Below are 26289 nucleotides of genomic sequence, written 5' to 3'. Positions count from 1 at the left end.
GCACTTTCTTTGATGCAGGCACACCATGCTGGGTGGTCCTTTGCCAGTGTCTCCCATGTCATGCAATCGATTCCAAATTTCTTCAGAGAGATCTTGAGAGTGTCCTTATATCACTTCTTCTGAGCTCCAAGTGCTTCCCTTGTGTGAAGCACAATAAAATAGTCTTTTAGACAAACATATGTTTGGCATTCAGACAACATGTTTAGCCTTCAAGAGTCACACTCTCTGCAGTAGCATATGAATGCTTGGCAGTTTATCTTGAGAAAGGTTCTCAGAATCTGGTACCTTACCTTGCCAGGTGATCTTCAAAATCTTCTTAAGACAATTCACATGGAATCAATTCAGTTTCCTGGCTTTGTGCTAGTGTACTATCCAGATTTCACAGGCATACAACAATAAGGTCAGCATAATGGCTCCATGTACCTTCACTTTTTTCCCCATATTAATCATGTTGTGAAAGAAGAATCAGAACAAATAAGAAAAACCGAGAGGGGGGGGAGCATGGGGGGAGAGAGAGAATAGTATGTTTTGATCTCCATTCAGGCTCCATAGTTCTTTCTCTGGATGTGGATAGCATTTTCCATCATGAGTCTTTTGGAATCGTCTTAGATCATTGTATTGCTGAGAAGAGCTAAGTCTATCAAAGTATTATTGTATACAGTGTTCTCCTGATTCTGCTCATTTCACTAAGCATCAGTTCATGTAAGTCTTTCCATTTTTTCTAAAGTCTGCCTGCTCATCATTTCTTTTTTTTTAAATTTTATTTTATTTTATTTATTTACTTTTAGTTTTCAACTTTTATTTCCACAAGATTTTGAGGTACAAATTTTCTCCCCATCTCTACCCGCCCCCCACACCAAGCTGGCATGTATTTTGATTACTCCTTTCCCCAGGCTGCCCTCCCTTCTATCACCCCACTTCCCCCCCTTATCCCTTTCCCCCTTACTTTCTTGTAGGGCCAGATAGATTTCTATACCCCATTGCCTGTACATCTTATTTCACAGTTGCATGTAAAAACAATTTTAACATTTATTTTTAGAACTTTGAGTTCCAAATTCTATCCCTTATTCCCTCCCCACCCACCCTCCTTAAGAAGGCAAGCAATTCAATATGGGTTATACATGTATCATTATGCAAAACACTTCCATAATAGTCATGTTGTGAAAGACTAACTATATTTCCCTCCATCCTATCCCATCCCCCTTTATTAAATTTTCTCCTTTGACTCTGCCCCTTTTCAAAAGTGTTTGCTTTTGACTACCCCCTCCCCCAATCTGCCCTCTCTTCTATCATCCCCCCTTCCCCCCTACTTCCCTGTATGGTAAGATACCCAATTAAGTGTGTATGTTATTCCCTCCTTAAGCCAAATCCAATGAGAGTAAGGTTCACTCATTCCTTTTCACTTACCCCCTCTTCTCTTCCATTATAACAGCTTTTTCTTGCCACTTTTATCTGAGATAATTTACCCCACTCTATCTCTGCCTTTCTCCTTCTCCCAGTATATTCCTCTCTCACCCCTTAATTTTATTTTTTTGATATCATCCCTTCATATTCAACTCACCTTGTGCACTCTCTCTCGATACATATATACATATATGTGTGTGTGTGTGTGTGTGTGTGTGTGTGTGTAATGTGTGTGTGTATATATATATGAATATTCCCTTCAACTACACTAATACTGAGAAAGTTCTCATGAGTTACAAATATCATCTTTCCATGTAGGAATGTAAACAGTTCAACTTTGCTAAGTCCCTTTTAATTTCTCTTTATTGTTTACCTTTTCATGCTTCTTTTGATTCTTGTATTTGAAAGTCACATTTTCTATTCAGCTCTGGTCTTTTCATCAAGAATGTTTGAAAGTTCTCTATTTCATTCAAAATCCATTTTTTTGCCATGAAGTATTATACTCAGTTTTGCTGGGTAGGTAATTCTTGGTTTTAATCCTAGCTCCTTTGACCTCTGGAATATCATATTCCAAGCCCTTCCATCTCTTTGTGTAGAAGCTGCTAGATCTTGTGTTATCCTAATTGTGTTTCCACAGTGCTCAAACTGCTTCTTTCTAGCTGCTTGCAATATTTTCTTCTTGACCTGGGAACTCTAGAATTTGGCTACAATATTCCTAGGAGTTTTCCTTTTGAGATCTTTTTTCAAGAGGTGATCAGTGGATTCTTTCAATTTCTATTTTACCCTCTGGCTCTAGAATATCAGGGCAGTTTTTCTTGATAATTTTCTGAAAGATGATGGCTAGGCTCTTTTTTTGATCATGGTTTGCAAATAGTCCAATAATTTTTAAATTATCTCTCCTGGATATATTCTCCAGGTCAGTGGTTTTTCCAATGAGATATTCCACATTGTCCTCTATTCTTTTGGTTATATTTTATAATTTCTTGATTTCTCATAAAGTCATTAGCTTCCATTTGTTCCTTTCTAATTTTTAAGGTAGTATTTTCTTCAGTGGTCTTTTGGACCTCCTTTTCTATTGGGGAAATTCTTCTTTTTAAGTCATTCTTCTCCTCATTGGCATTTTGGACCTCTTTTGCCATTTGAGTTAGACTATTTTTTAAGGTATTATTTTCTTCAGTATTTTGGGGGATCTCTTTTAGCAAGCTGTTGACTCGTTTTTTTCCTGATTTTCTTTCATCACTCTCATTTCTCTTCCTAATTTTTCCTCTACTTCTCTTACTTGATTTTCCAAATCCTTTTTTGAGCTCTTCCATGGCCTGAGACCAATTCATATTTCTCTTGGATGCTTTTGATGTAGGATCTTTGACTTTGTTGACTTCTTCTGCCTGTATGTTTTGATCTTCTTTGTCACCAAAGTAAGATTCTGTAGTCTGAGTTTTTGTCTGTATGCTCTCTGCTCTTTTTCCCAGCCAATTATTTGACTTTTGAGCTCATTGCCAGGGTATGACTGCTTCCAGAGTGGAGAGTGCTTTCTCCCAAGCTTCAGGGGTTTTGTGCTGCTGTTTTCAGAGTTACTACTAGGCATCTGTGAATTTTCAGTTTTTCTGAGGTGGTATGATCCAATGAGAGGTGTTTACTCCTCTCTTGGTCTGTGCTGTGGTCTGTGAGTGGTCTGAAGCACTCTTTCCTGCTGTGTAACTACCAGGAGGACTCCTTCTTCACAGTCACGACAAGCTCTGCCACACCAGTGTTCCCCCTCACCCCAGGACCACCACCCAGGGCTGTGACCCAGATCCAAGCAGGGTAAAGCAAGAGAATCCTGCCTCAGCACCAGCAAAGAGATCCTGACACTCCTGCTCTGATAAGCAACTTGATCCTCCCCACCATCTGTGGGCCTGGACCTCTGGAAGCAGCCACCACCACCGCTGCTGCTGCTGCTGTGGCTGCTGCTGCTGCTGCGGCTTTTGCCACTGCCCTGCCACCACCACCACAGCCATCTCTGCTTCCCCGGGGCTGGGGTCAGATCTTGCCCTCCTCTCACCCACAACTAACAGTTTTCCCATTTACCTGCTAAATTGTCTTTGGCATTTGTATGTTGAAAAATCTGGAAACCACCACTCCTCAGTGATTCAGAGCCCCGAGGCCTGTTCCACCCAGTCTTTTCTAGCCTGGTCTGTAACTAGCCATTTGGGCTGCATTCTGCTCCCAGCACAGTGGGATAAACCCTTCCCAGCAACCATCCAGGCTGTCTTGGGCTAGAGACTTGTCTCATTCCATCATTTCCTGGGTTCTGTAGCTCTAGAATTTGTTTAGAGTCATTTTTACAGGTGTTTAGAGGGACCTGGGGGAGAGCTCAAGGAAGTCCCAGCTTTCATGCTACCATCTTGGCTCCCAGCTGACCTTCACTTTGGTAGGCAATCTAATACCTCTTCTCTCCCAGACTTTCTTTTGGGGTCTCCCTAACAGTGAACTAGCTCTGGAAATGCATGCAACAACCTCATCATCTCTGTGAACATCCCTGGAAAATATGCTGCCTGGATAAGTGAACTTATTCACAGTATTCACAATGGTTCCATTTCCTGTGGCTGATGGTTGCATGCATAGATGGTGTGATGCTGGCTGGTAGAGAACCTGTATTTTCTTGGTTTTAATCGCTAGGCCAGAATTAGCACAAATGGCAGAGAATTGATCCATACTTTGCTACATCTCGTCCTCAGAGTCTCCAATGAGTGTTCAGTCATCTGTGAACAAAAAATCATGCATTTTCTTTCCTTCCACTTTAGTCTTGGCTTATAGCCTCTTCAAGTTAATTAATTTGCCAGCAGTGCAGTAGCCGACCTTGATGCCATTTTCATCCTCACTGAAGGTATCTGAAAACATTGCTGAAAGCATCCTGCTAAAAAGCGTGGGAGCAAGTACACAGCCTTGCTTCATGCCATTGGTGACTGGGAATATGGTCCATTATCCAGACCCCATGCAAGCAGCCTGTCATGAAACCAATGTACAATTCTGAAGAATCTCTCCAGGCAACCAAATTTTGTCATAATTTTCCATAAGTCATCACAACTGATAGTATCTAATACTTAAAAACAGTGTCATGAGAAAAAGGCCCATAGGTCATCCGACTGCCAAAGGTTTAAGAACTCCTGATGTGTAGTGATTCACATGATATGGAGGCATTGCAATTTATGTCAATGGAATCTCAGACCTTTCAAAGTATCAAAGTAAAATATATCATCTGGTTAATGTTTTTGTCTTGACTCCTTAAAAGCAAATATTTAATCAATCTTGTTTTAAAAAATATAAGCTCTGAGAGGGTAAGGTCTTCATCGTGTTTGAATTTGTATCCCAGCACTTGGCACAATACTTAACGACATAGTTGGTATTTAATGCAGGCTTATAGATGGGTCAGTTTGGGAGTTGTGTTTCCCTTCCTCCCAGATAGTAGTCTAATTTATTATATTGGTGCTGTGCAGTTACATCTGTTGAGGTAGAGAAGGTGAGGAGATGTTTTGTGTCTCTTAGCTACCATAAAGGGGTAGTGTTGGAGGTGCTTTGTTCCCAATCCACATCCAAGAATAAGTAAATAACTCGCTGATCACTAAGTACTTTGTCACCAAGCTTTTCTTAAAAAGACATCGAGCAAACCTAGCCAGAGCTCCCCATACCAGTCAGAAACTATTTTACAATGCATAATAATTTTAAAAAATAGAATATGGGCAGCTAAGTGACATTTAGAGGAAGGAATTGTCCTATAAAACATTACAAATATCACAAGGTTAGTGTGATTTAAATATATATGTGTATATATATATATACATACACACACATATACTTTTAATTGCAGATATTTAAGCAAGGGAGGGAGGGAAAGAGAGAGAGAGTGAGACAGAGAGACAGAATCATAGAGCTAGTGCATAATTATGATAATTGACACAGAAGGAGGTGTCACTTTTGCACTTCAGTGAATACCATCAAGCTAGGCCTTCTTTCTATTTTTGGACTGCCTAGTTGTAAGACACAGCAGGCACACACTGAATTAAAGGTGAGCTATTCTGTAAGTTGTCAAGTAGATTCTTTTATTTCTTCCTTTCTTCCTGTCTCCTTTCCTTCTTTCTTTCTTTCTTTCTTTCTTTCTTTCTTTCTTTCTTTCTTTCTTTCTTTCTTTCTTTCTTTCTTTCTTTCTTTCTTTCTTTCCTTTCTTTCTTTTTTCCTCTCTCCTTTCTTTCTCTTTCTTTCTTTCTTTCCTTCCTTCCTTCCTTCCTCTCATTCTTTTCTTTCTTTCTTGTAAAGAAAGGCCATTGTGGACAAAGAGGTCTCCAACCCTGCAGAAGACAAGTAATTATCTGTCAGTTGCTGTGATATTTACCATGTTTTTTGAATACTCACAGTGCCAACAGGAATTTTGTCCTGCACATTGATTTTTTTTTAAATCAAGAGGCAGTGTAATGTTGTAGTTGATACAATACTGAATGTAGAGTCAGGAAAACCTGGCTTCAAATCCCACTTCAGTGATTAGTTGTGTGATCCTGAGCAAATCAATTAATCTCTCAGCCTCAGTTTCCCCATCTGTAAAATGAGGATGATAATAATATTAGCCCTTGCCCTGTTGTGAAGACTGAATAGTTTAATGCGTGTAAGTCACTAGTCTACATCAGTAATTAGCATTATCCAAATTGAATATAATAGCAAAAGGTCTTCCTTTCCTTGTGTTCTCTTTGCAGTTATCAGAGGCAAGGTTGGTTAGAAATTATCAAAGAGAACAGTAATAGAATGGAGAATTCAGTGTAAGTCCTGAGTGGAAAGATTATTTCACTTTTATATCCCCTGTGCCTTGTGCATAGTAGGCATTTTATAAATGTTTATGTGGCTTTATTTTTTCAAGCTTTAACCACTGTTCAAGGCCCAGCACAAATTTCACCTGCTTTTTAAAGGCTTAATTGACTATTCAAGCCCTCAATGATCTCTCCACCTTCCTAAAATCTTATAACATTTATTGTCTGTAACACAGAATTACAGCACACACAAAATATACACACAGGCATACGTATGTGCTAGGTACTCTGCGTGTGTGTGTTTACAGTCACTTCTGGGTAATCCTAGGAAAACATTATCTTTAGTTCATCACAAAAACTTGCTTCTTTAAAGCATAGAAACACTAAGGAGAAAGACAGGTATTAGTTCTAAAGGTATCTTTGAAATGTTAATGATGTTATCTTAGATTTCCCATCTGTCCAACTCTCTATCCAGGCATATCAAGCAGCCACCTGAGAATACAGATCTCTACAACCAAGTTAAGGCAAGATGTGCTTGCTTCTATACCTCTTGCCTCAAGAAACCTGGGCAAAACATAGAATAACCAAAAGTATTATTTACTTACGTAAAAATAGATTACTTGAGGTGGAACTATAAAACTTGATAAAGTGACTAATGTTTTTTCCCTTTTCTTCTTTAAAGACATTCAGCTCTTTAGATTAGAAAACTGAGTAACTGCTGCTGTGATTTGCTTCTTTTTAAGTGTTTCAATTCTTACCCAAGTTCTGGAGTATAAGTATTACATGTGGGTGGACTCTTAATTCTTTACTTTCTAAAGGGGAAAACACATGATTTCCTTCCTCAGAAAAATGAATGCTACATTATTTTTAATTATCAATGTATTTGCTTTAAAACCCTCTACCTCCAGTGACTTTAGAGCAGAGTTTAGTTTCATATTTTGCAGCTACCATTACAAATGGGATAGGTGTAGAAATGTGGTTTGGAACTGAATATATTTTCAAGGATAATTTTAATGAAATTAGGAACCCCACGAATCCTGTAATTCAGTGAGTATTAAGCAGTGCATAGGATATTGGATATGGAGTGAAGAAGACCAGTGTTCAGACGTCGGCTCTGGCACTTCCTAATTGTCTAATCATGGGCCAGTCACTTAACCTCTCCCTGAGCACCATTTTCCTCATCTATAATAATACCTCTGAAACCTACCTATTGTAGTAATTGTGAGGCTCAAATAAAATAACGTATTTAAAATGCTTTGCAAATTTTAAAATACTATTTGAATGCTAGTTATCACCAAATCATTGGTATTTCAGAACTTGACAAAATATAACTTAAATATCAATTTTAGGAATATAACATAATGGTGGATTGTCGGTTTTTAAAAAGAGAATTGTTAAGTAGTACCACTTTTTATTTGTTTTATCCATGGAAAATCATAGAATTTTAGTGCTGGATGGAATGCTAAATATAATGTAGTCCAATTCTTTCATGTTAAAGTTAATGTGCTACTTAACCAGAGATGTCCTGCCTAAGATCGCCCAATGAGTTTTGCCTCTGAATCTGTGACTCCTATTCACAAACTCATTCCACTACCCAAGAGTAACTATCAACAAACACACACATCCCAGTGGTAATAAAAAGCTTTAATCTCGAATATATTTTAAATCTTTTCATAATGTGAATTTCAGGTAGCTGAGTTATGCAGAAACTAGATTGTCTTCGCGGATCATGCTGAAGCTCTGAAAACAGTGCAGAATAACCCTTGTGCTCTTGCCCATATTGCTTATCTCACAACAACAGGTTGTTTTGCCCCCAGCTTCCTGTTCCTAAGCATTGCCTGAATGCTTAATAGCTGCTGCATTCATGAAAGGTACCACGGGATGAGAAAACAAACTGTGGCATTTGGTGCCAAAGTCAGCTGAGGTGTAACACTTGAATATCTGGCATCAAAAATGCCTAGAATATGAGAGTCCAGTCTTAATAGGTTTTGTTCCACTTCTTGAGAAGCAAAAAACCATGTCAACTGAGTTTCTTTTTTGACTAGCTGGTATGATTGAATTGTTTGATGAGTAGGTATTAGTACATTAGTTATAGCTTTATTAAAGAAGATGTCATAATATATTTTAAAATGAAAAGCTGCCTTGGAACCTGTATTCTATAGCTGCAACTTTCATAAAACTCTAACCTGAAATGAAGAGGGAAAAATTGTTTGAATCATAAATTCCAACATAGACATAAGATCTCTCTTTTTTTAAGGTTAGATTCTCCTTCATACTCTACATAGTAGGACTGGAGAGAGTGAGGAATTATTGTTGTGAGTTTGGGTTCTGCACTAATTGGTTTGTGTGACTTAGAGGAACTCATTTAACTTCTCTGCGACTTAGCTTCCTCATCTATAGAAAGCAAGGTTGTGGTTATGGTTTGTTTTTCATTCTCCAAGAGGACCATGACATCAGGGAGATGATGCAACTAACGTTGGTTTCAGTGAGAGAAGGCTGTGCAAAGTCACCAGCTTCACTTTCTCCTCTAGAGCCAGGAGGAGGGAAGGGGATCACAGAAGGAGACAAGTATTAAGCACCTACCGTGTGGCAAGCACTTTACTAAATGGTATACCAGTATTATCTCTTGGAATCTCTCAATACCCCCTAAGAAGTAAGTATAATTATTATCACCACTTTACTGTTGAGCAAACTGAAGCAGTAAGATGTTAAGTGACTTGCCCAGGGTCAAACAGCTATTAAGTGTCTAAGGCCAGGTTCAAACTGAAGCCTTCCTGGGTCCAAGCTTAGTATGTGCCACTTACATGCCTAGCAGCTATAAAATGAAAAGTTAGGAGTAGCAATATGTATATAGGGTCTAAGTCTATGGTTCTAAGCATATTACCATACTGTTAATTCAAGTAGATTTTCTTTTTTTTTAACTGTAGAACTATAAATTTAAGATTTGGAAGAGAAACTTGGTAACTATATAGTCCTAGCCATACTTAAAGGAATTCTGACTATACCAAATCCACTAGTTGGCCATACAGCCTCTGCTTGGAGAATTCTAGAACATAGCTCCTCCCAAAGCAGCCTACTCCAGGTTTGCACTCCAGTTCTGAGGAAATTTGTCCTGACATCAAACTTAAATATGGGGATGGAGCCAAGAAGGCAAAGTAGGAAAAGCACTCAGCTAAGCTCTCCCAAAATTCCCCTCCAAACAGTTTTTTAAATAATGCCTCAATTCACATTCTGGTGTGGCGAACCAACAAAAGGTCAGAGTGAGACATTGTCTAGCCAAAGACAACTTAGAAGGTCAGAAAGAGAGATCTCTGACATGAAGGTGTAGGCTGCCCAGGACTCCACATGGAACACCAGTGCAGGAGTCTAGGTGCTAGTTACAGAAGGAACAGCTGCTTGGAGAGCTCTCAAGCCAGAGACAGTAAGGGATAAATGGTCAGAGAAGGATTACATGGGAACCCTATGCTAGCACTGGACATGGAACAAGATGCCGTTTGGCAAATCCATTGCCTAAACCTATTTCTGTGTTCAAGAGCAGAGAGGAACATTTTTGATTAAGAGAGAGTGGGACCCCTGATGAGCAGTATGCCTTCTGATGACAGGGGTTCAGGGACCCTGAGTATCAATTGCAATCCAATGGAATTGGGGGCCTTCTGGATTGTGAGTAGAGTACAGACAAAGAAAGCAGTGACCAGATCACATTACCTTGAAAGCACTAAAAACTTCCAACCCCACCCCCTAGATCTACCTCTGAAAACATTAGTGCAAAAAAGCTTCAAGTTTGTGACACTGCCTTCTACCACCCCCACTTTCCAATGACAGGAACAGAGCCCAACTTTAACATAAAATTCAAAATCAAGAAATAGAGTGGGAAAATGAGCAAACAATAAAAAAGAATCTGACCATTAAAAGTTATTGTGGTGACAGGGAAGATCAAGACACAAACTCAGAAGAGGACAATGAAGTCAAAAGAGCCACAAGCAAAGACTCAAAGAATAATGTAATTGGACTAAAGCCCAACAAGTTTTCCTGGAAGAGTTAAAAATGCCTTTCAAAATAAATTAAGATTGATGAAGGAAAAAATAGGTAAAGAAATGTGAGCAAAGGAAGAAAGTTGTAGTAAAAGTGGCACAAAAATACTAAAGAAAATTATACTTTAAAAAAACGAAATTGCCCAAACGGAAAAAGAGGTACAAAAGATCACTGAAGAAAACACCTCCTTAAAAATTAAAATTAGGTAAGTAGAACATAATGACCCCATAAGACATCAAGATACCCAAATCAAAAAAAGAAAAAAAAATGACGAATATGTGAAATATCTCATTGGAAAAACAACTGACCTGGAAAACTGAGGAGAGAGAATTGAAGAATCATTACACAACCTGAAAGTCATCATCAAAAAAATAGCCTAGATATCATATTTCATGAAATTAACAAGGAAAACTGCCCTTGTACCCTAAAACCAAGGAGTAAAATATAAAGTAAAAAAATCCGCTCATCACAACCCTAAGAATATCACAAAATGAAAACTCCCAGGAATATTACAGGCAAATTCCAGGTCACCCAGGTCAAAAGAAACACTTCAAGTAGCCAGAGAGAAATGATTCAAATGCCATGGACACACAGTCAAGATTACCCAAGATTTAGCAGCTACCATTTTAAAGGAGCAGAAGGCTTGGAATATGATATTTCAGAAAGTAAAAGAGTTGCATTTACAACCAAAGAAAACCTATTCAGTAAAATTTGGTATAATCCTTCAAGGGGAAAAATACATATTTAATGAAACAGAATTTTCAAACATTCCTGATGAAGAGACCAAAGCTGAATTTAAAAAAATGACTTTTAAATACAAGATGCAACAGAAGCAAAAAAGGTAAACATGAAAGAGAAATCATAAGGGACTCAATAAGGTTATACTGTTTACCTTTCTATATGGGATGATGATACATGTAACTTCTAAGAATTTATCATTATTCAAACTATTAGAAGGATTCTACATAGATAGAGGGCATGGAAGTGAATTAATTGCATTGGGATAATGTAAAAAAATTGGATAGTAAGAAGGATGGATGCCTTAGAGAGGGAAGGGAGAGAAAGAATGGATAAAATTATCTCACATAAAAGATGAATGCAAGGAAGAGTTTTTACAGTGGATAGGAAAATGGTTGTGGGGAAAGCAATGTTTAAACCTCAGTCACATCTAAATAGATTCAAAGTGGGGGGAGGGAAGAATGTATATGTTTATGTACATATACACATATACTTTACATGAAATAATATTTGATTAGTAATAGAAATCTGTCTGATCTAACAGAGAAGTAGTAGGGGAAAGGAATAAGAGAAAAGAGGAAATGATAAAAGGCAGCATAGATAAAAGAAAGCAGTCATCATAAGCCAAATTATCTTAGAAAAGGGATGGGATAAAAATACAGAATGATAAACAGAAGAAAATAGGATGGAGAGAAATGCACAGTCAGTAATCACAACTGTGAGTGTGAGAGGGATGAACTGATCCACAGAATGGAAGTCAATAACAGATTGCATTTGAAACCAGAATCCAACAGTATGCTGTTTAAGATGAACACACTTGAAACAGAGGGGTACACACAATTAAACTAAAAGGCTAGAGCAAAATATATTATGCTTCAGCTGAAATAAAAAACGTAGAGGTAGCAATCATGACCTCAGACAAAGCAAAAGCAAAAATAGACCTAATTAAAAGGGATAAGCAGAGAAACTACATCTTGCCAAAGGGAACTGTGGACAATGAAGTGATAGCAATATTATATATAAAAATATGCCTATATATGGATATACATATATACACATGTGTAATACTACATGTAATATATATTTATATGTATGCAACAGATGGCATAGCATTTAAAGTCTTAAAGGAAAAATTAAATGAATTACACAAGTAAATAGACAGTAAAACTATACTGGTAGAGGACTTCAACTTTCCCCTCTCAGAGCTAGATAAATTTATCCATGAAATAAATAAGAAAAAAGTTAAGGAAATAAACAGAATCTTGGAAAAGTTAGATATGATAGAACTCTGGAGAAAATGGAAGAATAGAAAGGAGTATACATTTTTCTCAGCTTTACATGGCAGCTTCACAAAAATATATTTAGCATAATAATAGGTAATAAAAACCTTACAATCAAATGCAGAAAAATGAAAAAAAATATTTAATGCATGCTTTTTGGACAATAATGCAATAAAAATTACATTCAATAAAAGGCTATGGAAGCATAGATTAATTGAAAAGTAAATAATCTAGTCATAAAGAATGAGTAGATCAAAGAACAAGCTATAGAAATAATCAATAATTTCATTAAAGAAAATGACAACAATAAAATAACATACCAAAATTTGTTGGATGTAGTCAGAGCAGTACTTAGAAGGAAATTTAAAGCTCTAAATGAATACATCAATAAAAGAAATACAGAGCACTTCAATGATTTGGGGATGCAAGTTTTAAAAAATCTAGTAAAAGAATAAATTTAAAATTCCCAACTAAATAGGAAAGTGGAAATCCTGAAAATTAAAGAAGAAATTAATAAAACTTAAAAAAAGTTTGAACTAACAAATAAGGAGCTGGTTTTATTAAAAAAAATTAAATAGACAAATCATTGGTTAATTTTATTTAAGAAAAGAAAGATGAAAACCAAACAAAAGTATCAAAAAAGAAAAGGGTGATTGCACCACCAATGAAATTGAAATTAAAGCAATTATTAGGAAGTATTTTGCCCAATTATATGCCAGTAAAACTGACAATCAAAGTGAAATGGATGAATAATTAAGGGAATGTAAACTGCCAAGTTTAACAGAAGAAGAAATGTGATGTTTAAATAACTCTATCTTAGAAAAAGAAATTGAATAGGCCATAAATGAACTCCCTAAGAAAAAATTCTCAGAGCCAGATGAATTCACAAGTGAATTCTACCCAACATTTAGATAACAATTCATTGCAATACAATATAAACTATTTAGAAAAATAGAGAGTCCTACAAAGTTCCTTTTACAACACAAATACAGTGCTGATACCTAAGCTAGGGAGAGGAAAAAAAAAGAATACTATAGAGCAATTTCTTTAATGAATATCAATGCAAAACTTTTAAATAAAATACTAGCAAAAAAAAAGATTACAGTAAAATATCACAAAGGTCATACACTATGACCAGGTAGAATTTTTACCAGGAATACAGGACTGGTTCATGATTAGAGAAACTATCAGCAAAATTGACCATATCAATGACAAAAACAATAAAAAATTACACAATTATACCAATAGATGCAGAAAAAGCTTTTGACAAAATGCAGCATCCACTTGTATTAAAAACAGTAGAAAGCCTAGAAATCAATGGAGCTTTTCTTAAAATAAGTAGTATCTATCTAAAACCAAGATGAGTCATTTGGAATTGTTTTAGGCCCTTGCATTGCTGAGGAGGGCTAAGTCTATCAAAATCAGTCATTGCACACTGTGACTGTTACTGTGTACAATGTTCTGGTTCTGCTCACTTCACTCAGCATGAGTTCATATAAGTCTTTCCAGGTTTTTCTGAAGTTGGCCTGCTCATCATTTCTTATAGCACAATAGTATTCCATTACATTCATATACCACAACTTGTTCAGCCATTCCCCAGTTGATGGATATCCCCTCGATTTCCAGTTCTTGGCCACCACAAAAATAGCTGCTATAAATATTTTTGTATATATGGGTCCTTTTCCCATTTTTATGATCTCTTTGGGATACAGCCCTAGAAGCAGTATTGCTGGGTCAAAAAATGCACCTTTTTATATCCCTTTGAGCATAGTTCCAAATTGCTCTCTAGAGTGGTTGGATCAGCTCCACCAACAATGCATCAATGTTCCAATTTTCCCACATCTTCTCCAACATTTATCATTTTCTTGTTTTGTAATGTTAGCTAATCTGATAGATGTGATGTGGTACCTCAGAGTTGTTTTAATTTGCATTTCTCTAATCAACAGTGATTTAGAGCACTTTTTCATATGACTATAGATAGCTTTAATTTCTTCCTCTGAAAACGAACAGGCAGTTTTCAGAAGAAGAAATCAAAGGTATCAACAGTGACATGAAAAAAATGCTCTAAATTGCTATGACCTGCTCTTGATAAGAGCACACTGGGCCTTAGTAATTATTATTTCCTTTTCTGGATATTCAGTAACCATCTCTTGAATAGTTCATCTTAGAACTTTTATAGGAAATAACACTGTGTGGCTATATCAAAAATATAGGGTGTCCCAAAAGTCTTGGTCTTTAAAAGTGTTTGTGAGGATCAAACGAGGTAGTACTTGTAAAGCACAGTGCCTGTTGCATAGTAGGCACTTAATAAATGCTTATTACCCCTCCACCAAAAGTTTAAATTGCACTAAGAATTTTGAGATATTCTGTATAACTGTCATATATATTTTGCAAGTTATTGCAAAATTGGTACTGTTCTCAATACTGATTGAGGATTTTTTTACCTTTTTTTTTTATCTCATGAGTGATTATGCTTTCCCTGTGGGCACCTTGTTGAGACCTTTAAAGTCAGTTATTACCTTTTATGGCTCTCCCCTAGGTACCTTATTAAGATCTTTAGGATCAGTTATTTTCTCTTAGTAACTTTCCCTAGTTTCAAAGACAACTCTGTAGCCACACTATCTTTGCCCTCCCCGCCATCTTGCCCCAACTTCCTATCCCTTTTATCACATTACCTTATCTGACAACATACTCTGCCTGTTTTCTTTGACTCCCAATTTGTTCCACTTATCTTTTCTTATTAATCTTGCCTTGCTGAAAAACTGCTCTTGCTTCATGAGTGTCTCTCTTCAAGCCTTTATACCGCAATCATTTCCTCCTCTTATTTTTTTTATATTCGGTGGATTCCCAATACCTCTATATCCATTTATACAGTTTTTATCTGAAAATGTGTAGTATAAAACCATTTTAAGTTAAGGAGGTCCATCTGTTTCTCTTTGTCAATCTTACCATCATCATTATTGTCAACAAATGTCTCCATAGTGTTGAGAGACCTAATTGCTCTCCTACTTAATGTTACCCATCCATACATAACATCAGGTCTCCTGCTTCCATGTCTATGCACAATGTAGCACCCATGCCTGAAGACTCTACTTCTTCACCTCTACTTATAGGATCCTTAGGTTCCTTCAAAACACAACTTATCATTGATCTTCTCAAACTCTGCCACTGTTAAGTGTAATACTCCAGGCATAGTATAATTGGACACAATACAGAAGTACTATTATCTTTTCCTTATTCCTAACAGCTCTGCCTCCCTGAGTGTAGACCATTATCACATTAGATTTTTTTGGTTGCCACATCTCATTACTTTACATGACTCTCCAATTGTTATTAACTTCCTCTTCCTATCCAGTGCTTCAAATTTCTTATTCTCTATGGTATGCCGCCACAACTTTATTTTGATTTATTTTGTATTTAGTTATCTGTATGCCTATCCCTCCTTTCTAGTGAGATAGTTACTGTTTGAGGGCAAGGACTGTTTTCCCATTGTCTTTGTACTCTCAGTGCCTATCACATTGTCTGACACTTTGTACTGTCTTAATAAATGTTTATCAATTTAAATTGTTTTAGAAAAGACATGGCTCTAGTATCTGAAGAGCTAGATTTGAATCCCAGATCTGCTACTGGATGGCTTTGATACCTTAGGCAAGTCATTTTGACTTTCAGTGCCTTGGCTTCTTTATCTATAAGAATAAGTGGTTGGAAAGGATGATCCCTTGAGTCCTTCTAGCTCTGTCATACTGCCATGTCCTTTTCATGGTTGCCTTTTATAGACATTTCTATTTTTCATCTGTCATAATGAGAGTGAACCTTAGAAGCTTGGCTGACTGTTTGAAATTCCTTATTTTTTAGCCTTGCCAGAGCCTTGGATTTAGGCCATTTTTTAAAGCTCTAAATGTGTTTGTTATTAAGATGTTTGGCATGGCAGTATCATTTAATAATTTTCTAATGTTTTTAAAAGCCATGTATTTAATATGATGTCTAGAATCGTTTGGCAGATGTGTCCCATAAAAGCAAAATTAAGGTTATTAGTGTTGTCATATTAGCATTTAGACATGCAACTCTAGTATGCTGTAAATAACACGTTGTGATTCAGAGACAAAAAATGATAATCTACTAAGATTTTTAAATGGGTGGCTTGATCTGAGGAAAATAAGAGCTAAGTCAGGCCACCACACTCCCAAATTTTTTGCATTGTTTAAACATTATTTGCCTACAAGAAGCTGGAAGAGCTACTTTAAGACCATGGTTCTGGTCATGTTACCTTCATCCCATCAATCTGCAGATTACAGTGCTGACTTATGTACACCAGACTTACTCTGCCATGTCACAGAAACCTCTTCACCCTGGAAGCTCACCCCATCCAGAGACTACTTCTCCCTTTAGAAGTACTCTCTTCCCCTTAGGGGCTCACCTTCTGATTGTCTAGTTCTTCCCAGAATCTCTAATTTAATGAGAAGACCCACACCCACACCCTCTCCAGGCTGCACTGCTGAATCTCCACAGGAGCTTGTCTACCATGCACCAAGGTCTCCCAACACACACACACCTTTTTACTTTCCTCTTACGTGTTGTCTTCCCCCTTTAGAATGCAAACTCCAGTGATTGGAAATCCTTAATTAAATAAATAAATAAACATTTAAAAATAGAATGCAACCTCCTTGAGGGCAAGGACTGTCTTTCTGCTTCTCCTTATATTCTCAGTGCTTAACACAGTGTCTTCTCACATAAAATAAGTGCTTAATAAATGCTTGTTGGCTGATCTCCTTGATCAAAAACCTTTAATGGCTATTTATTACCTCCCAACTTGATATTCAGTGCCTTCCAAAATTTGGTGCCAACCAAAGGTATGCCTGTTAAGTCTTCAGCATAAGCATTTGCACCTTGAAAGTTAGCTATAAATTCAGTGCTTGACTTATATTATTGATTTCCTAGATTTAAGAGGTCTGTGGTAAAAATGTTAATAATGCATATTAAACTTTAAAATGAGTTGTATATATAATTTTTGAAGAGCTGGTTGTTAAACATTTACTAGCACACCTCTAAGGGAAGTCCCAGCCCACCTCTCTAGACTTTTTTCATAATATTTGAATTTATTTTAAACAAATACAAAATAAGAAAAGAAAAAAAAATACATTGCCATAGATACAGCAGAACAGAAGAGAGGATTCAGTATAAAGGAATAAATTTCCATGTCAAAAAACCTATATAATAATCTAGACTTATTTCTCACTAGAGACAGCTCTAGCCAAAAAAAAGATGATTTGCTCTTCCCAAAGCACACCCCGTGATTTCTCACCACCATACCTTTGCTCATATTGTTTCCTCCACCAAGAGTACCCTCTCTTATAACATCACTTGACCAATTTGTACAAATCCGTCAAACTCAGATCAAATGCCACCTCTTCCATGAAGCCTTCCCTCTTTCTTCTCCACTAGAAAAATCTTGCCTTTCTTTGAATTAACATAGCTCTTTGTTTGATAGACACTAAGAAGGTAGCACATGTATGCATTAGTGAAAAAAAATTTACATCAGTTCACAGTTATCAAAAATCATTCTTTTCTTTCCTTGGGCCATTAAATGAATAAGGTTAGAGGCTGGCCCATTCCCGGGTGCTTGTGGTGAAGCACAATGTGTGTGCTAGTTGGAGAGTTAGTGACTTTGAAAAAATACTTGAAAGTGTGGACTTATTAATTAATGCAAGTTTATGGAAACCAAAGGTATATAAGTCAATGCTTCTAGGTATGCATCTTTGAGGGTAGATCCCTGGACAAATTGAGGGTGCTTTGTAGACCTTCAGGTAGATTCCCACATGTATCTCCTTGGGATAACCTCCATTTAGGCAACATAAGGTTCATGAGAATTTAAGCAGCCATAATCTCCTTTTGCAAAGGGTCTATTTCATTCATTGCATTTTCATCCCCAGTGCCTAAAACAGTGTTTAACATATAGTATGTGATTAACAAATGCTCATTAATAAATTAATTGGCATAAAAGCAGGTCCTCTATCCTGTGTCTAATCAGCATGATTGAGCTACACTGGTTTTCTACTGATCTCCATGAGTCAGTGGTCCAGTTCTAAAACCCTCATAGTCACCACACAAAAAAAGAAAGGGTGGGAGCCAGGACAACAATGGGACTTGGCGCTTAGTGAGCACTTGATGTCATGTGTTAATGGTTTTGGGTTCCTCATGCTTTCGAATTTTACCTTGATTCTCACTGCATATAGTATCAGGCTTTTTTATACATTGATTAATTTACTAAGTTGTTCTTGGTTTTCTACTTCTTTTCTCTTCATTTTAAGGGATTTCTTGCTAGGAAGGGGAAGAATACTTTGGGAAATATTGGTGACATTAAACAAAGCATATCAATAAAACTGTTTTTTAAACTTCCATCTTGTTTCATAATTATTTGTATTCGTTAGTTATCTGTCCAACTAGACTCTGTTCCATGAGGCAAACTACATTATATTTTTGTTTGTGTCTCTCCTTGGCAATGCCTTGAACTCACTAAATATTTGTTGGATGACATTCTGAAGGATTTTCTAATTCTCACCTTTCAGTATTATATATTTAGTTCTTTAAACATAATTCTTACAAGTTTGTTCCTTGAAGCTTCTTAACAATGAAAACGCCTAGGTGATAGCCACCCATGTCCTGACTCTTCTTACCCTCACTACCTCTATTTTGAAATTGGGCCTGGGTAGACCAATTTCACACTGAATTCAGATCTAAGGCTTGTGTCTTAATACTTTTAATTTTTTCCTCTTTTAGGCATTTATGTCAATGTTCCAGATTCTTACCCAGGAAGGATGGGTAGATGTCATGGACCAGACTCTCAATGCTGTAGGTCACATGTGGGCACCTGTGGTTGCAATCTACTTCATTCTTTATCATCTATTTGCTACTCTGGTGAGTTGGGCATGGAACATTTAAATTTTTATCGCTATTATTTTTAGTTTTAGCTTAGATTTGATCATGAGCATCATGTTTAATCTATTGTAAAATTATTCATGAGAGCCAGAGGATTAATTCTTTGATCTCTGGTGTGTCGTGAACTAGCTTTCAAGTTTCTAAAGGAAGTGGTTGCCCTCGATCAGGTATGATTCCTTGCAGTAAGAACCGAATCCCTCTGCTCATCTGGCACTTTTAACCAATGTGAGCTTTCACAGTTCAGATTATCTAGCAATGGAACCAAGCTTTGTTGTTTATCATGTAGAGACACTCTCCTCAGTTTCATTATATTCTCTTCACAGCTGTAATTAAAGCAGAGACAGAAGCCTAAGACCTCAGGGTGCTATTTGTTAATTAGAAATCAGCACAATGTTTTCATGCTGTGTTCTCCTGAAAGAAGCACATGGGAGAAAAGTGCATGGTTGTAGATCATGGAATAGCTTGACAAAATGAAATACTAAAATCCATGAGAAATTTAATCCTTTCAGAAAAACGGAACTCTCTCCCCAATGCATTTCCATGGTAGGGGGAAAATAACGTTGGGAACTACTAACTAGGGTACACTGAAGAATATATTTCATGGCCCTATGTAACTATAATTGCCTATCTCAGTGAACAGGACCTCCACATCTTCAAGAAAGCAGCCCTTAACACCAGCAACTTGTGATTGACCTAGTACCACTCTTTACCTCCTATACCTGAGACAGATGAGAAGTACAAACTGTAGGCTTGACCTGTTTCCAGGAACATGGGAGGTGATGTTTTGAAGTGAAAAGCACCCCAGATTTAGAGTCTGCAAGAGTCTGGGTTTGAATCCTGCCTCTGACACTTAACAGTCATGTGATCATGGACAAATTACTTATCTTCTCTTTTCCTCTATTTCCCATCAACAAAATGGGAACAATAATTCTTGTAGTAATTACCGTATATAAAACACTATATTTACATCAGTTATTATGACTAAGACCTCTACCTAACTCACTGATCATATTAGAAAATGTCAGTTGAGTGGCAGCTGTGTATGAAATGCTGGAGTTTTTACCTGAGATACAATGATGGGGGGAAGTATGTATAGGAATCATTGTGGTATATGAGGTGAACATTGCAAATAAATAAAAAAATTAAAAATCTTATTTTAAAACCTTGACTTTCCTTCCCACAATAACTTTGGCAAGTATACCACATGGCTAGTGACTATAGCAGCTTGCTAAAGTCAGCTCATCCTGGTGAGTGAGAAGCAATTTCATGCAGGCATTTACACCTGGAAAACAGCAAACGCTGTGAACAAGGGTTTGATTTATTAAATCTTAGAGTGTACCCAATATAAGAAAGTGATGGAGAAAATGTCGATTATACAAATTAAACTTAAACATGTGTCTTGGGTACTTTCCCCCCAAAAAAGAGCTGGTTGGTAAACATCTATCAGCATACCACTGATTTATGATTGTTGAGACAAATCTCACAATCTGAGGTGTTATTGGTGTATGCATTCTTACCTGTAGAACTAAAGCTAAGTGATGGACCAAACCCTTGAATAGCATTGGATCCATTTATAGCTAACTTCATGCTTAAACTGCATCACAACTCCCATTTTGGGAGATTGCTTTTCTAACATTTGAAATGAACTATTTCATTCTGGCTGCTTGCGTTTTTTTTTCTTTGACTTCAACCCCGGTCTCCCTGAAACCAAGATTATTTCCTCTTCCTTTTTTTCTAACTATAAAATAATAATAGCCAACATTTACATAGCAATTTAAGGTTCCCAAAATGCTTTACAAATATATACTTATTTGATTCTCATAATTACCCTGGGATGCTATTATTATCCCAGTTTACAGATATAGAAACTGAGGCAGGTACCCCGAAACTCTTGTGGGGAGTTTTTCATTTATCACAGAGCCTAGGGACACTTTTTAAGAACTATTTTGAAATGCCAAAAATAAAATCCATAGAATTACAAAAGTAATCACTTATCTTGAAATACAGATATCTCTCCACAGACCCCTTGAGATAGACAATCTTAGATGTCTCTTCCAGCTCCAAGATTTCATGAATCTATTCTGTTAATCAAAAGTCATTCCTTTCATTTTCATTGGCAGATCACTACTTTGTATGCTTTATCAAAGAATTACACTTATGACCTATTATTAGGATAAAATTATTATTATGATCTATTACTCAGATCATTTTATTCCTTATCTAAGATACTTAGGATTGACTTTTCTATAACTTCTTGCACACTAGACTCCCCATCCATATTTCTTCATTTTTGTCCTATTTTACTTTTTAAATGAGTACCTCCTCTTCCTTCTCTGTTTATTAGCATTGTCTTAAAATGCTACGCAAATAAAAGTTGATTTGTTGTTGTTATTAGGTTTAATAATTGATTATGTTAATTTCTGCCAGGACATGCTTTGTCATTATTCTTGCAAACATGCTCTTTAGATAGAACATTATAGGTTAGAAACCACAAGAGGCTAGTGGGGAATACTAGGAAAAGTGTGGAGAACAGGGCTATAGAATAAGACCGATCCTAGGCAAAACTGTGAGATAGTGAAAGTAGCGTAAGCCATACCTTGGTAGAAAAGCACCTGGAGTTGGCATCAGAACACCAGTACTTGATCTTCTGCTCTGCCACTGACTTGTAAGCTTATAGAATCATGGTAATCTTCCCTTGGGTTTGCTGGACTAGGGAAGAAGTACTTAACTTGTGGTGGTAAGCTGATTTTTAAAAACATTCTGATCACTCTTTTTCCATACAATTTCTTTCCTTTTAAATTCTTTGTTATTTATCTTATGTATTTAAAAAGCTTTTTTTGTCTGAGAAGTGGTTCACAGACTTTATCTGCTTGCCAAAAGGTCCCTGTTGGGTAAAAAGGTACTAAGAGCCCGTGAAATACATAATTACTGAAAAAAGTAACTAACTAACAGCTTTAGCAAAGTAACAAAATTCAAAATAAAGACACAAAATTCACGAGCCTTTCGGCATTTAACAAAACCTAGGAAGAAGAGAAAAGATAAAAAATGCCAGTTCCAAGCCACACAGGATCACAGATTTCAAGTTGGAAGGGAATTTAGATTTCATCAAGTTCAACCTTCTCATTTTGCTAAGTTAAGGAAACTGAGTTTGTGAATTGCCTATTGTCAGACAGCTAGTAAGTGTGAGAGCCAAGAGATGAACCCAGATTCTTCTTACTCAAGACATAGCTCTCAATTCTTTTCTTCATGCTTCCTTACTGTATATGCAACAGGGAAACATTTTTATAGACATGAAAGGAAAACTAATAATTGAAGAGATAGCCAATGTTGATGATAAGGTCGTACCAATATAACAAAACCATGGTCCTGTTATACTGAGAGCGAGCTAGACGCGTCACAGAGCATAAGTTTAATTGGAGAATTTATTAGCCGGCGTCCATTCCGGGGTTCAACCCAAATCAGAACGGCCCCTGGTAGAGCTGAAGAAGTTGTATTTATACAGAAAAAACAGGGTGCAGTGGTTAATTATCTCTTGAAATTTATGGGCCAGGTCACAGGGTGGTCCAGGGGAACAGGAACAAAGGTCCTGACAGATCAAAGATTCTGACAGGTTATCCTTAAGTGGGATAATCTTACCTATTGACATTCCTTGGAGCAGTCACGGAGCCCCAGAGACATTTGCTAAATGCCAAAAAGTCTGAGTCCATTCTTTCTTATGCAAACTGGGGTTTTCTCAGGGGCTGTGGGGCAGGGGTCTCCTTAGCAATAACTGATTTCTCCAGTACCACAATCCTACCCAAGTTGGTAAGTTGATTTGGTTCTACACTTATCAGATTATGAAGGGAATACTTTCTAGAATTTGACTAAATAATAAAATTTTAAAAGAAGAAGAGGAAGGGAATAAGCATTTATATAATACCTACTATATGCCATTGCGCCAAGTGCTTAACAAATAATATTCTATTTGTTTCTCACAATAATCCTGGGAGGTAGGTGCTGTTATTATTCTCATGTCACAGATGAGTAAATTGAGGCAAACAGAGGTTAAGTGACTTGCCCAGGATCACACAGTGTCAGAGGCCTATTTTGAACTCAAATCTTCCTGACTCCAGGCCCAGTGCTCTATCCAATGTTCCACCAGCTGCCTTTAATAAATAATAAAAGTCATTTAAAGACACAAAAGGCGAAGAATAATGTAAGCATTTTTTTGTATGGGTAGGAGAGGAAATCTATCATTCCAATTAGCATATGAACCTCCTTATGAGGAGAATCCCTCGGCTAGTAAGGAATGGTAGCTACTATGCATCCAATATTCATCAGCTGTACCTGAAGATTTTAATGTTCAAGTGTTCATAAGGGAGGATGGTGAAGATACATTTTGGAAAACGTAATTCAGGAGTAATAATTGAGAGAAACCAAACTTTGAAGACTATAAAGAGAAATAGATTATTCAAGAAAAGAGTCAGGGATAATAGAAGTGGTGAGCTGAAAATAATATCACATGGAGTGAAATTGATTGTAGTTTAGTGTGACAGTCATTTCTGCATCAGTTTTCTATGTACACAGAGTCCGCCAGCTTGCTAGAGCTAAGATCAAAATTAATAAAATTAGATTAGATTTGAAGAAAAAATGAAAAACTCTGTTGTCTGAGGCAACTCAAATCTGATGTTTTTAAACAAGCTAGTGACATTAAAAATTGGGGAATGCATAAAAGAATGAACATTGACACAGAATATCACTTTCCTAGCAAATTTAAACTGAAGCAATAAATTGCCACAGGGGAAAATAGAAGCACCTAACAACCACGTTAGTCAGCAAAACCTTGATCTATTTAGACCACGAGCTCCTTAAAAGAAGAAACTGTTTTTTTCTCCTTCTCTTTTATCCCCAACACTTAGCAATGCCTGGCACATGGTGGACACTTAATACTTGTTGACTAACTGATAAACAGAAAATTAGAGCAGCCACAAGAGACACCAATTTAGAATATAAATTTATTTGAAAAATTTTATGGTAGAAGATTATAAACAGTATCACCTCATAAAATAGCAAGAAGTTGTCAAAGGGAAAAATAAGTTTATAGAAGGCAAAAGATCCCAAAGACATCAGATCACCCAGAGAGTATTGAAGGATGAAAATTGAAAGAACAACCAAAAAAAGGGCTGTTGAAATAATGTCTGTAGTTACTAAATGATGTAACTGCTTTCTGACCTAGATCCCATCCAGGCTATAAAGTAGGAAGTCCTCTCTTCTTTCTTCTGGGAGAGTATACCCTTTGCCCAGATGACTTAGTTTCCCAAGTGGCCTGGTTGATGTGAGATTCAACAACTCCCTTCCTTTAAATGAGATGGAGGACTAACAGGGTTTTCACACTGCCATGCAGTTAAACTTTCTTTAATGCGTTGTCTCCCCTCTTTGGGATATGAATTGGAGAGCAGGACTTTTTCTATGGCCTTTTTCTGTTTCTGTCCCAATGCTTTTTTATTCATTTATTCATCTCAACAAAATTCTGCATGTTTCAAGAGCATCTTTGATGGAGGCACACAAAGGGAACCTGCAGGGTTTTGTAAATTATATTCTATATCAGATCACATTTTAAGTCGCACAACTGCTTGAATATATGATTCCATTGTATTTTAGTTTGTTAATCCTGTAACGTCTTATAGTTGGTATCTAGGACAGAAGGGAGGATGAAGAGTTGGACCTATGATTTTGTTGCTACAGGGAAATTCCTTTAATCTAGATCTGTTCTACATCTTATTTTAGAGAGCTGGTTCAGGTACTGAGAGATTGGATGATTTACCCAGGCTCACATAGGCAGCATATGTCAAAGCCAGAGCATGAGCCTGTATGTTCCCAACTCCAAGGCCAGTGTGAAATTTGCTATTGTGAAACTTATTAATAAGTGCCTTATTAATTTTTATAGTTATTTTAAAATTATTTCATTTACAATACTTATTTAAATTACTTTATAATTTTTATAATGATTAATAGGCCATGCTTACCTCTTTTTTTAGTTTAAATTTATTTATTTAATTTATTTAATATTTTAGTTTTCAGCATTGATTTTCACAAAAGTTTAAATTATAAATTTTCTCCCCATTTCTACCCTCCCCCCACTCTAAGATGGCATATATTCAGGTTGCCGTGTTCTCCAGTCAACCCTCCCTTCTGTCACCCACTCCCCCCCATCCCCTTTTCCCTTACTTTCTTGTAGGGCAAGAGAGCTTTCTATGCCCCATTGCCTGTATATATTATTTCATAGTTCTATGCAAAAACTTATTTTTGAACATCTGTTTTTAAAACTTTGAGTTCCAAATTCTCTCCCCTCTTCTCTCCCCACCCACCCTCCCTAAGAAGGCAAGCAATTCAACATAGGCCACATGCGTACCATTATGTAAAACCCTTCCACAATGCTCATGTTGTGAAAGACTAACAATATTTCACTCCTTCCTATCCTATCCCCCTTTATTCAGTTTTCTCCCTTGACCCTGTCTCTTTTCAAAAGTGTTTGTTTTTGATTACCTTCTCCCCCATCTGCCCTCCCTTCCATTGTCCTGCCTTATTTTATCTCCTTCTTCCTTCTTTCCTGTGGGGTAATTGAGTGTGTATGGTATTCCTCCTAATGTCACATCCAATGAGAGCAAGATTCACTCATTCCCCCTCACTTGCCCCCTATTCCCTTCCTACAGAACTGCTTTTTCTTGCCACTTTTATGTGAGATAATTTAACCCATTCTATCTCTACCTTTCTCCCTCTCTCAATATATTCTGCTCTCATCCCTCAATTTTATTTTTTGTTTCAGATATCATCCCTTCATATTCAACTCACCCTGTGCCCTCTGTCTATATCTATATCCATATGTATATCTATATCTATATCTATATATATATCTATATATATATAGATATATATAGATATATATATATATATATATATATCTGTATATTCCCTTCAGCTACCCTAATACTGAGGTCTCATGAATTATACACATCATCTTTCCATGTAGGAATGTAAACAAAACAGTTCAACTTTAGTAAGTCCCTTATGATTTCTCTTTGTTGTTTACCTTTTCATGCCTCTCTTGATTTTTGAATTCAGCTCTGGTCTTTTCACTGAGAAAG

The 26289-nt window shown here is 36.7% G+C and overlaps 1 protein-coding gene across 2 annotated transcripts in view; it reads left to right on the top strand.

Moving 5' to 3' along the window:
• The window catches only part of NALCN (sodium leak channel, non-selective), a 502757-nt gene that overhangs the window by 289626 nt on the left and 186842 nt on the right, over positions 1–26289 (top strand). For both annotated transcript variants that reach the window (XM_036757854.1, XM_036757853.1), the window contains one exon: positions 19007–19144. In XM_036757854.1, the coding sequence (XP_036613749.1) occupies positions 19007–19144 (138 nt within the window). The remainder of the gene's footprint in view (positions 1–19006; positions 19145–26289) is intronic.

The sequence above is a fragment of the Trichosurus vulpecula genome, chromosome 4 (genome assembly GCF_011100635.1).
Source record: "Trichosurus vulpecula isolate mTriVul1 chromosome 4, mTriVul1.pri, whole genome shotgun sequence".
In the NCBI taxonomy this organism is placed as follows: Eukaryota; Metazoa; Chordata; class Mammalia; order Diprotodontia; family Phalangeridae; genus Trichosurus; species Trichosurus vulpecula.
The sequence above is the reverse complement of the archived record's forward strand: the minus strand, read 5'-3'. Positions and strand labels throughout refer to the sequence as shown.